The sequence below is a fragment of the Vipera berus genome (assembly GCF_964194415.1).
Source record: "Vipera berus genome assembly, chromosome: W".
In the NCBI taxonomy this organism is placed as follows: domain Eukaryota; kingdom Metazoa; phylum Chordata; class Lepidosauria; order Squamata; family Viperidae; genus Vipera; species Vipera berus.
Genome location: NC_138210.1, coordinates 70,795,310 through 70,807,436, shown reverse-complemented (window position 1 = coordinate 70,807,436; position 12,127 = coordinate 70,795,310). Strand labels below are relative to the sequence as shown.

The following is a 12,127-nucleotide window of genomic DNA, read 5'->3' as shown; positions in this document are numbered from 1 at the left end:
AACCCAAATGAAAAAGGGCCAAATATCAGGTTCTTTCCCTGAAATTCTACTAAAAGCAATCTTTGATTTCGTGAAGAGGTGAAAATTGCACATAGATGTCTTCATTTCTATCAATAATTGATCAGCAACAGAAAATAGCTCTAGCTACTTTAATAGGTACTTCAATTCATTTTTCCATTTCATTAAAATATGAAATCAGGTTACCTAAATGAAATCCTTATGTAATTATGGTCACTAGGACTTCCTATTCTTGTTTGTTAGCAATTTCTCCTGGTGAGAAAGGTCACATGGCTTACTAATTTCTCTTAATGAGATTCTCCCTTTGGTTTAGTTCAGGCCGGAAAACAATGATGTAGCATTTTGGCAAGAATATGCATCCCAGTAATGCAGCACTGGAGGACAAGATGGAGAAGATCTCCACAGCTACCATGGCTTTTCCTTTTGTACTCAGATAGGCTGGAAAGAAGGAGATCCACACACTGCAAAAAGCCAACATGCTGAAGGTGATGAACTTGGCTTCATTGAAGCTGTCAGGTAATTTACGGGCAAGAAAAGCCACAATAAAGCTGGCAATAGCCAAGACACCCAGGTAGCCCAATACACAAAAAAATAAGAAAGCTGACCCCTCATTGCATTGTAAAATAATTTCTTGGAGCTGTGAGTGCATGTCCAACTCAGGGAATGGGGGAAATGTTGACAACCAAAGAATACAACTACATACTTGGAAAAAGGAGCAGGAAAGGACAGTAGAATAAGCCAATCTTTTCCCTAACCATCTTCTCCTCTGAGATCCCGGTTTAGTGGCCATGAAAGCAAGAACCACAGTGATGGTTTTAGCCAACACGCTAGAAATAGCCACTGAGAACGTGGTTCCAAAAGTTGATTGCCGGAGAAGGCAGGTCACTTTACCGGGTTGGCTGAGGAAGAACAAAGAAGATAGAAAACAGAGCAGAAGAGAGATAAGCAGCGTGTAGGTGAGGGACCGGTTGTTGGCTTTGACAATGGGAGTCTCCCTGTGCTTAATAAAAATTCCAAGTATCAAAGATGTCAAGAAAAAGAAACCAAGAGCTGAAGAAGCTAAACCAATTCCCAAGGTTTCTTCAATAGTTAGAAATACCGTCCGTTTCAGGACACATCCATTCTTTTCTTTATTTGGATAATGATCTTCTGGACATTCAAAACAATCATCCATATCTGGGAAGAAAATCAAAGAAATTTGTTATCTAGGCATTCCAAATCAGTGAAACTCATTTTATTAATTGTATTCATCCTAAATTTGCTTAAGTCTAACGAAAATTGGTAGAATTCCTACCATACCATTTTGATTTGAAATCTTCCCTTCTAGGCATGGAACACAGTCATAGCAGCAGAACTGATCCCCTTCAATCCCTTTCTTCCAGTCCCCAGGGAAACAAGGGTCATTGCATCGAGAAAATGGAAGAACCTTACAATAAACAAAATAAATGTTTTGAAAAGGAGGGTTTTTAAAACAGTTTCTGATTTTTCTGATTTCAAATGGAAATGCACACCAAATATGCAAGCATGGCTTTTACATTGTAATATCACTTTTGTCAATTTGAGGAATCCTTGATCATCAGCAACATTTATTTATTTATTTATTTATTTTATTGCATTTATATACCGCCCTTTCCCTGAGGACTCAGGGCGGTTTACAGGGAGTTAAAAATCAACCGTACAAAAGTTAAAAACCAATTTAAAAAATATTAAATCAACCCTGTACTATTAAAAACTCCAATTAAAATAAATTTCTCCTCAGCCTAGGCCCGAGAGCTCAAAGAGCCAGGTCTTCAGGACCCGGCGGAATGATCGGAGGTCGGGGGCAGTCCTCAGCTCCACCGGCAGCTGGTTCCAGAGGGCAGGCGCTCCCACTGAGAAGGCCCTATCTCTGGGTGTCACCCGCTGGCAATCTCTTACCGGCGGGACCCTGAGCAGACCCTCCCTGTGGGAGCGCACTGGGCGAAGGGCGTTTGATGCCGGCAGCAGGTGTTCCCTCAAATACCCCGGACCCAGGCCATGTAGGGCTTTATAGGTAATAACCAGCACCTTGAATTTCACCCGGAGGGCAACCGGAAGCCAATGCAGCTCGCGGAGTAGAGGTGTTACATGGGAGTATCGGGAGACCCCCATTACAACTCGCGCGGCCGCATTCTGCACCAGTTGAAGCCTCCGAGTGGTCTTCAAGGGCAGCCCCATGTAGAGAGCGTTACAGTAGTCCAAACGGGAGGTCACAAGTGCATGAGTAACTGTGCGTAGGGCGTCTCGGTCCAGATAGGGACGCAACTGGCGCACCAGGCGAACCTGTGCAAAAGCCCCCCTGGTCATGGCTCCTATGTGATCTTCAAAATTGAGCCGTGATTCCAGGAGGACGCCCAAGTTGCGAGCCCTATCAATGGGGGGTAACACCTCACCCCCCCATCGTTAGAGGTGGAATAACTTGGTTAACCCGAGATGCCGATATGCACAGCCACTCAGTCTTGGCGGGATTGAGACGAAGCCTGTTTCTCCCCATCCAGACCTGAACCGCCTCCAGGCACCGGAACATCATGGAGAGGGCTTCACTGGGTTGGTTCGGGGTGGAAAGAAAAAGTTGGGTATCATCAGCGTACTGGTGATACCCCACCCCGAAACAACGAATGATCTCGCCCAGCGGCTTCATATAGATGTTGAACAGGAGAGGCGAGAGAACCGACCCCTGAGGGACTCCACAAATGAGAGGCCTCGGGGCGGATCTCTGCCCTCCCATCGACACCGACTGCGAGCGGCCCTGGAGGTAGGAGAACCACCGTAGAACGGTGCCTCCCACTCCCAACCCCCTGAGACGCTGCAGCAGGATACCATGGTCGATGGTATCGAAAGCCGCTGAAAGATCTAATAGGACCAGGACAGAGGAACAACCCCTGTCCCTTGCCCTCCAGAGATCATTCACCAGCGCGACCAATGCCGTCTCCGTGCTGTCTCCGGGTCTGAAACCCGATTGGTACGGGTCCAGATAATCAGTTTCTTCCAGGAACAGAGGAAGCTGATGCGCCACCACACTCTCAACAACCTTCGCCAAAAAGCGAAGGTTGGAGACTGGACGATAGTTGTTTAAAGCAGCCGGGTCCAAAGCAGGCTTCTTGAGAAGGGGTCTCACCACCGCCTCCTTCAAGGCAGCAGGGAAGACACCCTCCTTCAAAGAAGCAGTTATTACTGCATGGAACCAGCCTCGTGTTCCCTCCCGAGCAGCATAAGCTAGCCAGGAGGGGCACGGATCCAACAAACAGGTGGTGGTGCTCAGTCTCCCCATGATCCTGTCCACATCATCAGGGGAAACAGGGTCGAACTCAGTCCAGATAACGTGCTCAAGACCGCCTGATTCCTCCACATCAGACTCTGCCCAGTCAGAGTCCAGGCCGGTCCGGATCCGAGCGATTTTGTCCGCCAGATGATGACTAAACTCCTCGGCTCGTCCCTGCAAGGGATCCTCTCTCACCTCCTGGTTAAGGAGGGAGCGAGTCACCCTAAACAGGGCGGCCGGGCGATTATCTGCGGACGCGATAAGGGCGGCAAAGTAGTTAGACTTCGCCGTCCTTATCGCCGCAAGATAAGACCTTATAAAGGTTCTTAAATGCAATCGGTCGGATTCGGATCGGCTGGAACTCCAACCGCTCTCTAGACCTCGTCTCCGATGCTTCATCTCCCGGAGCTCCACAGAGAACCATGGGGCCCAACGGGATCTGCGCCGGGTCAGAGGTCGCATGGGTACAACGCAATCAAGTGCCCTGGTGGCAGCCGTTTCCCAGGCCTCCACCAGAGCATCGACTGGGCTGTGGGTAAGGGTGATAGGTATAGGCCCAAGCGCCCTCTGGAACCGATCCGGGTCCATTAGGCGCCTGGGGCGGAACCACCTGGTCGGTTCCGCCGCCCAGCGGCGGGGGGTGGCATGACGGAAAACCAGCCTCAGGAGGTGGTGATCTGACCATGACAGAGGGGTGATGGACGGGGAACCCCCTCCCAGATCATCCAACCACTGTCCAAACAGGAACACCAGGTCGAGAGTATGATCCCCCACATGAGTCGGGCCCTCAATAACCTGGGTCAGGCCCATGGCTGTCATGGAGGCCATGAACTCCCGAGCTAACTCCGACGACTCTCCCAGTGACGGCAGGTTGAAGTCACCCAGTACTATAAGCCTGGGGAACTCCACCGCCAACCCTGAGAGGGTGTCGAGCAGCTCAGGCAGGGCTGTTGCCACACAGCTGGGTGCCAGGTATGTAAGCAACAAGCCCAACTGAAACCGATGACCACATCTCAAGAGAAGGGATTCACTCCCGGCCATCTGGACAATGGTGGCCTCCCGGGGACACAAAGTCTCCCGAATAACCACTGCCACCCCACCACCCCTGCCCTGAGCCCGTGGCTGGTGCAGCACCCGGAAACCTGGCGGGCATAACTCGGTGAGAGGCACCCCTCCCTCCGAACCCAACCAAGTTTTCGTGATGCATGCTAGATCCGCACATTCCTCCTCGATCAGATCATGGATGAGGGGAGCTTTGTTAACTATGGATCTAGCATTCAAATAGACCAACCTGAGCTCAGGGGCCTGATCACCCTCATCCCCGGGTAAGAGGGTGCTAACCGGAGGGTCGGAGCGCGCCACCGCTCGGAGATAGCGGGGGCGCGATCCCAGATGTTGATATGGCCCTCCGCGCAAACACCTGCTGCCATTCCCTATCGCCGTGGGGATTTGAAGCCCCACCCCCACATTCCCAGAACCAGCAGCCACCTCCCCCGACCCCATCCCGTCAGGACCTCTAACAGGACCAGACTGAGTGCCGGTTAAAGATTCCCTCCCTACCCCCCCTCCCTCCCCCTCCCTAACCTTTTAAAATAACCGGCTAAAAATTTTATCAGGGGCCTCTTAGCACGTCTTAACTCGAGGCCCCTATCTAAGCCCAGCCACCTCTCGGAGTCCCAGAGCTTGGGCTCGTCATTAAGGGGAGTATGGAAACAGGCGACAGGTCGCGCCCATGAGGCAGGAACCCCCCTAAGGGCATAGAAGTCCGCTTCGGAGTAACGGTAAACCATACAGCACTAGGATAGTCTCTTAGGGCAGATGTTATAAATATGTCCAAAGGATCGCTCAATGATGGTATATAGCTGAAAAAAGAAGTCCAGTAGGCATATCTCTTAGTCCGCAGGGCCATCTCAGCTCTCACCTGAGATGGTAATCCAAGGGACAACCTCAGTCGTCCTCTCACTCCGGTTGATAGAATATGCCGTTGTTTATTTAAAAAAAACCTCAGAAATTAGATTTCTAAAGAGACTATGTTCAATATGGGATCCTAAAGGATTAAGGCATGGTGGATTCATTAATTCAATACCTGGTTAAAAGCTGGACTCCAGACAATCAAATCTTCATCCATGGATAATTCCTTCCCTTTTGAAGCTTGTAGATCCATCTTTCCAATTCTAACTCTCTGAAAGGATTTGTTTGTAAAAGTGATCAAATTGGTGATGTCGAATCCACCTGCTGCTTCCCCTTTCTCATTCAGGAACACTCTCTCCCCAGCTGAGTTGTTAAAAGAAATGCCTTGAAGAAATGGATGGAGCTAATTGAAAGAGAATGAAAGAGGTTGTTGAGAGCTATATAATAGAGAGGATAAAAGCATATTAAAGTTTCATTCAGTCATTCTTCCAATTGCTATAACTATAATTAAATATGTGTGCTAAGAATTTGGATAATCAATATTGCATGATAATGTACACGTCCACACTATATACCTAATTTAATATTAATATAAGGAAAGGAAAGAATGAACTGAAGCACAATGTAAAAAAGATTCTGGTTTTTTGTAACTTCCTTTAGTTATGTTTTAGGTTCACTACTTAAACAACTAATTCAAGATAAAAAAATAACTAATCTTTCCTCATTGATATAAAGTTATTTGACAGTCTGTCTGACTAATGTCCTTTAGCCAGGTTTTAGAATCTGAGATCCAAGCATTCCTCCTCAGAGAGATGCAAGAAAGAGATTATTGTAAACATGTTTCATGTTTCATTCTATGCATGCCACATCTAAAAAGGACCAAGGTTCTTCGGGAATTGATTGTTTTTGGAGAAGGCAATGACAAGTAATCTAAATTATCACTTTAACTACCTCATCTTGTGCAATGTATGATGATTTAGTCAATAATGTCTGCTGACATATAAACCAAACTTTATACAGTAGCTTCTCAATGACCAGAATAATAAGAGAAACTACTTTTTCTGTATCTATTTTAGACAGAACAGGATGTCAGAGTCAGAAGAGACCTGAAGGTCTTCTAATCCAAAACCTTGCTCAAGGAAGAGACGCTCTATTATTTCAGATAAAATGCAGCCCTTCTCTTCTTAAAAATCTCCAGTGTTGGAGCATCCAAAACTTCTGAAGGCAAGCTATTCCACTAATTCATTGTTAATTTTTCTCACCATCAGGAAATTCCAACTTATTTCTAAGTTGTTTTCTCAAGCTTGATTCCAAATGCAGATAATATTAAGACTTTACACAATGGGTTGAAAGTATAATTCTACGTCAAACTGCTTATTGAAATATAAGAAGTGTCCAGTGCAAAGGGAATACCTGCCAAGACTGGAGATGTGGAAGATCAGGATTTTTACACATCATAGTTTTTTTTCTATTGAAATGTAATGTGCATAGAGTTTGCAAAGCATGAGCCACAGCATGAACAGCATTGTAGATACTATAGCTTTGGCCAGTCATTTCCATTTCAAAGGCAGGTCCAGGAAGATCCTCTAGCTTCATCTCGCCAGTGCACAGCCTACTATGTGTTTCATGTAATTCTGGTTTTTGAAATGAACAATCAAATAATTGTTCCCAAACTTCCTGAAGAAACTCATCTCTGTAGACTGAAAGAGGATTTACGGCCTGAAGAAATTCCTTGAAACCTACAACTGTTGTTGAATGAGCGGAGAATGAAATAGCCCCATGAAACATCTGGAGATCCCAACTGATTTGGAATCCTGATAATACAAAATCAATTTGTGCAGTCATGATCCACACCTTTCTCAATAATGAAATTTCCTTCCTTTCAGGATCTGCTATAAATGTGACAATTCTTAGCCACATAATTGCCAATGCTCCTCCATAGACAATAAATGCATTGGCTTTGCTATTTATCCAATTCCATGAAATAATTGAGATTGTTTCATAAATTTCTGGGAAGTCTTCCTGGTGTACTCGTGAAAGCCTTTGTATGAATGCGGAGCAGATTCCATTCTTTGCAAGTAAGGTCTGCATTTTCTGTAAGAAATTTTCTCCATTGTTGTTACCAACAGCAAAAATCCCAATCCAGGTCCACCTGAAACGGTGAAGCAGTTGGATAATCCCAATGTACTGATGGTCCTCTTTTGGGACCATGAAATAAAGTGAAGAGAGCTTACTGTTCTCAAATTCCTCTTGGGCTAAGGAGCCATATGTCAGCTGCAAGAAAGTGGAGTAGTATTCTCTTGAGTTGTTAGATCAAATGTAATTTTCCTGATTTACTTTTCATATAAAATGTATCAAAGGAAGGAATTGTTTTTGTGAAATTCTTCTAAGTATAAATATGGAAAGGAATTTCTTGGAATTACTTCAAACACATATAATTGATCAATTCTTTTGATAGAAGCAAAGAATGCTATGTTCACATTTTTCCTCACGTAGGGAATGTCTACAGATATTCACTTCTATATTTGGCATTGTAATTTCAAAATTGTGCTAACTAATAGACCTTAAGAAGGTACAACATCTTTTTACAAACCTAAGCTAATCTTAATGCTCCTTAATTATTTCATAACAACACTTCACCACTTACTTGTGGAATCTTGAAGAATCTTGTAATTTCAGCAATATGAGATGATGTCACAAAATCCAATCCCCCAATAATAGCCACGAGATTCTTCTGGCTATCACACTTATAGTTAGGAACAAATTCATGGGATTTAAAAAGGAGGTCCAGAGTGGTGCGATAGGTCATCCTTGCACTGAGGTAACTGTCATAGATGTGGAACCCAAGAGTGGCATTAGGTAAGAATTGGGAGTCCTCATTGATCTCCTTCACAGCAAAGGCCAAGGCAAGGACGTGTTGATGAAATTTGGTGATTATGCTACAAATAATTTAAATCCCCCATTGAATTTTTACAAGACCTTTAAGGTGGCATCATTTCTATGTAAGTAAGAAACATCTTATGGTAGTAGGAAGACAATAGCTTTCCTAAAATGCTTAATAATTTGTTCAGAGTTCAAATTAATTTTACACAGCATTTCCATAACTTCCAACAAATATGTACTACAACAAATACATGTAGTGGCCTTTTTCAAAGTAGTATATTTTCTATCACATTTTCAAAATATGGTATATGAATAGATTCAGGAGGTATCACTAATTTACTGCATGTATGTTTTGCTAAGAGAGATAATGCCAAATCTTTTTTAAAAAAATTCTTTATGTCAGTAATTGTTCAAATAGAGACTCCTTGTTCTTAAATTTTGTACATTTCATGTCAAGGACTTTGGAAAAATCTAAAGGTTATTTCTTCTCTCACAACTGGATACAACTCAAAAAATATAAGGCATAGATTACATCAAAAATCCTAAATTTATGAACAAAGAACTTTTAGTCATATAAAGGATTTTTGAAAGTCTGGGTAAGATTAGATAGAGAAAAAAATTCTTACGTTGGTATTTCATAAGGTTTTATAGAAGGGTTTTCACTAAATTTAATATCATAATGGTGGTAACCCATGTGAGATGCCATCCCACCAATGATGAGGTCACCAGGCTGATACCATTCATGTGGAACAAGGAAAGCATTACTCACAGGGCATCTCAGAGTAACTACTTTGTGCACCAAAAATATCAGAAAAAACATTTTCAAAATTTTGTTATTGTGAAAATGTTTTCCCTCCCAACCTATTGATCAGGAAGTACATATAATCCAATACTTTATCTAAAGATTGATCCAAGGCTTAGTATATCTGATAATGCATGTAATGAGAAAATCTATCATTTTCTATTTGAAGATCCACATGAGTGCAAAATTGTATCTTGAACACCATCAGGATTTGAACAGATACTCTGGCAAAGGAGAACAGAGGGTAGAGAGCCATTATCACCCTTGTGCTAAACTCCCTGCAGTTCCAATGTTATTTTATATCCAAGCTGATATCTTTATTGTTGTTGAATATCATTCACTTCTATGTAACCTTGGTATTTTGGCCTAGTTAAGAAAACATGGTGATTCCTCTAGGAGATAATTATTTTGTTATGATGAGATAGTAATTGGCTAATGGTTCAACTATTTTTTTTTTAAATGAGCAAATGACAAAGACAATAATTTAAGGGAGATTTATAATAAAATAGATGCTTAGTTGTTGAAAGTGTTTTTTGAAGCTATCACATTTATTTTCTACCACTTTTTCAAAAAATAGAATATGAACAGATCCAGCAGGTATCAGTGATTTATTGTGTGTATGTTTTGTGAGGAGTAACAATGCACACTTTAAAAAAAATACCTTGAGTTCACTAAAAATCTTCAAAAGATTTCTTGCACTAAAGTTTCCAGCTTTAGCAAAATCTAAAGAATATTATTTCTTCTCCCACAATTAGAAACATTTGAAACATAATTTATTCACACGTTAATTCCAATCATCTTCCGGCGGCTCAAGGGCACTCGTCCTTCCCCTTTAAATATCAAATGCCCATCAAGAGTCTAATTCCAAAGAAGCTCACTCCATAACCTCTGAACAATCCCCTATGATTCTTTATTAGAATTCCAAAAATGAATAATTTTAAATCAATCTTAAAAAATACTCAAGGTACAGAATGTGCATACAGTACAAAGCAATTTACACACAAACATTAAAAAAGAGGTGGGAAGGGAAAGAACAAACCAAAAAAATGTGTGCAGAGAGGGAGAGGGAGAATTAATGGATGACCGGACTACAGCAATGCCCTCGGTGTGCCTTACACGTCATGAGCACTGCAAGACTGGCAGACAAACTGAGCAGGGGCAGCCTTCAACACAGCAGGTAGAACAGATCTGCGAGAACCAACCTACCTTCCTTCCTTCCTTCTCCCTGTAAACCAGGGACTCTTTCCTCTTCAACTTGGCTTCCCAAACACCACACAATTCTGTATGTGCTGATGGGCATACCCCACCCCTCTTTTGAACAGTGCTGCAGACGAGCAGGCAGCGTGGGCTGCAAACCGTAACAGTGCATGGAGGAATGAGGTGAAGGAATGTCCTCTGTTCTAGGAAGCCAAAAGTGGTCAACCGCTTGAGGGAAGAGACTCAAGAGCTTCCAGGCCAGGAACTGGGCCCCCCTGAGAAACTAAACCAGCTTAGCCAGTCTTGGGCGGGGGAGGAACCAGTGCCACTTTTGCTGACAATTCTCATTAAAAAAAGTCAAAAGGGTCTCTTAGGAGCTCTAACAGCCATCTCCAAGCCTTCTCCATAACCTGTACATGCGCACCGTGCAAAATGATCCCCAGGGCCCATACTGGATCGCGCGACACACTAAATGCCGCGACGACAAGCCACGGGGACTAGCGAGAAGAGCGAGATGGCACTTCCCTCTGATGGTAACTACGTGGCATTCAACATCCAGCAACAGATGTTGGGCCTTAACCGGGTGGACTGCGTTAATTTAATCCGCCCTGCGGCATCACTGAGATGGTTGATCCCTCTGCTGGCTTGCAAGGGGAGACGTCATCCATCTGCTCAGACTGAATAAAAACCCATCGAAAGGCTACAGGTGTGCAGCCTTAACAAAGCCAATTCCAAAAGCGAGGCCACAGGCCAGCTGGCCAGGGAGGGACAAGAGGCTCAGCTCACGATGCTAATCCATTAGGCCCAGAGATGTTCGCGGAGGTTATCCCCGACTTTTGCCTTCCAAACAGGATCACAGCACTGGTCTGAAACAAAGGCAGCCCAACAAACAATCTACAATTTGAAACAAGGGCCCAGACCAGGCCGACAACTGCCCATTGAATGCAACGATGGGCTTTCTCAACCTGGCATTCTCCTGGCCCGTTTTTGCTACATCTCCCATTATCTCTGGCCAGTGATATGGCTGAAAGGGACGATGGGAGCTGTAGTCTGCAGGGCAGCAGGATGTGACAGGCCAAGAGGCGACATCTAACACTGGGGCCAGAGAGTGGACGAGGGAGTTATCAAATGTGAGTTGTGTTGACAGGAATGTCTGAATGGTGGAAGTTCAAAAGAACCCATCTCTGCTCCCTCCTCAGGTGAGCCAGGCAGGAAAAATCCGCGGTGACTGTTAGCAACCTTTGCCTTGCAGGACACTCGCATTCCGATAATGCTGCAACCTCGTGTAAAAAGAGATGAGTCACAGAACTGAGGTTGAAGACAGAGAAGAAACGGTGACAAAATGAGCAAATGGGAGAGAGGAGAATAAAATACAGACAATGTGTAATTGAAGCAAAAAAAAGTGGGGGAAGAGAGTGGAGAACGAGAGAGAAAAGTAATGTCAGCTCGAGCTCCGCTTCCATTCAGATCTGGGGAAATATACACAGCTTTTCCAGCAGTTGATCTTGTTATATATTCTGACAACACTGCATCTTTGGTTTGTTTTCCGCGGTCGGAGGGACGTGGATCGGGACCACGTTGTTGCTTGGAGACATGTCATTTTCACGTCTGTCGGACATCTGTTTCTGGGACACGATGCGATAGATCTCTGCAAAGGCTCGGGCCTCGTCTGTTGGAACCGCTCGCAGGTGGCGCAGGTCACTTTTATTGCCCACCAACATTATGACAATATTGCTGTCCGCGTGGTCCCTCAGCTCCTTCAGCCACCGCTCCACGTTTTCGTAGGTGAGATGCTTGGCGATGTCGTACACCAGTAAGGCCCCCACAGCGCCACGGTAATAAGCAGATGTGATGGCTCGGTATCGCTCTTGCCCAGCCGTGTCCCAGATCTGAGCTTTGATGGTCTTGCCGTCGACTTGAAAGCTCCTGGTGGCAAACTCTACACCGATGGTGCTTTTGCTCTCCAGGTTGAATTCATTGCGGGTGAAGCGAGATAGGAGGTTGCTTTTCCCAACTCCAGAGTCGCCAATGAGAAC

At 44.4% G+C, this 12,127-nt stretch overlaps 2 protein-coding genes across 2 annotated transcripts in view; both read right to left on the bottom strand.

Moving 5' to 3' along the window:
- Window positions 1–295: 295 nt before the first annotated feature.
- Window positions 296–8,798, bottom strand: LOC308676832 (vomeronasal type-2 receptor 26-like; the record flags this gene model as incomplete). The annotated part of the gene is made up of 6 exons (XM_081342868.1): window positions 296–1,194; window positions 1,318–1,444; window positions 5,385–5,612; window positions 6,623–7,483; window positions 7,857–8,148; window positions 8,719–8,798. 6 exons carry the CDS (start codon window positions 8,796–8,798, stop codon window positions 296–298), a joined length of 2,487 nt encoding a protein of 828 aa, XP_081198994.1.
- A 2,506-nt stretch (window positions 8,799–11,304) lies between these two features.
- LOC308676196 (ras-related protein Rab-11A-like) overlaps window positions 11,305–12,127 on the bottom strand; it is a 941-nt gene continuing 118 nt past the window's right edge. Inside the window, exon 1 of the mRNA XM_081341966.1 lies at window positions 11,305–12,127. This exon is cut by the window's right edge and continues 118 nt beyond it. Coding sequence (XP_081198092.1) covers window positions 11,600–12,127 — 528 coding nt within the window. The 3' untranslated portion in view covers window positions 11,305–11,599.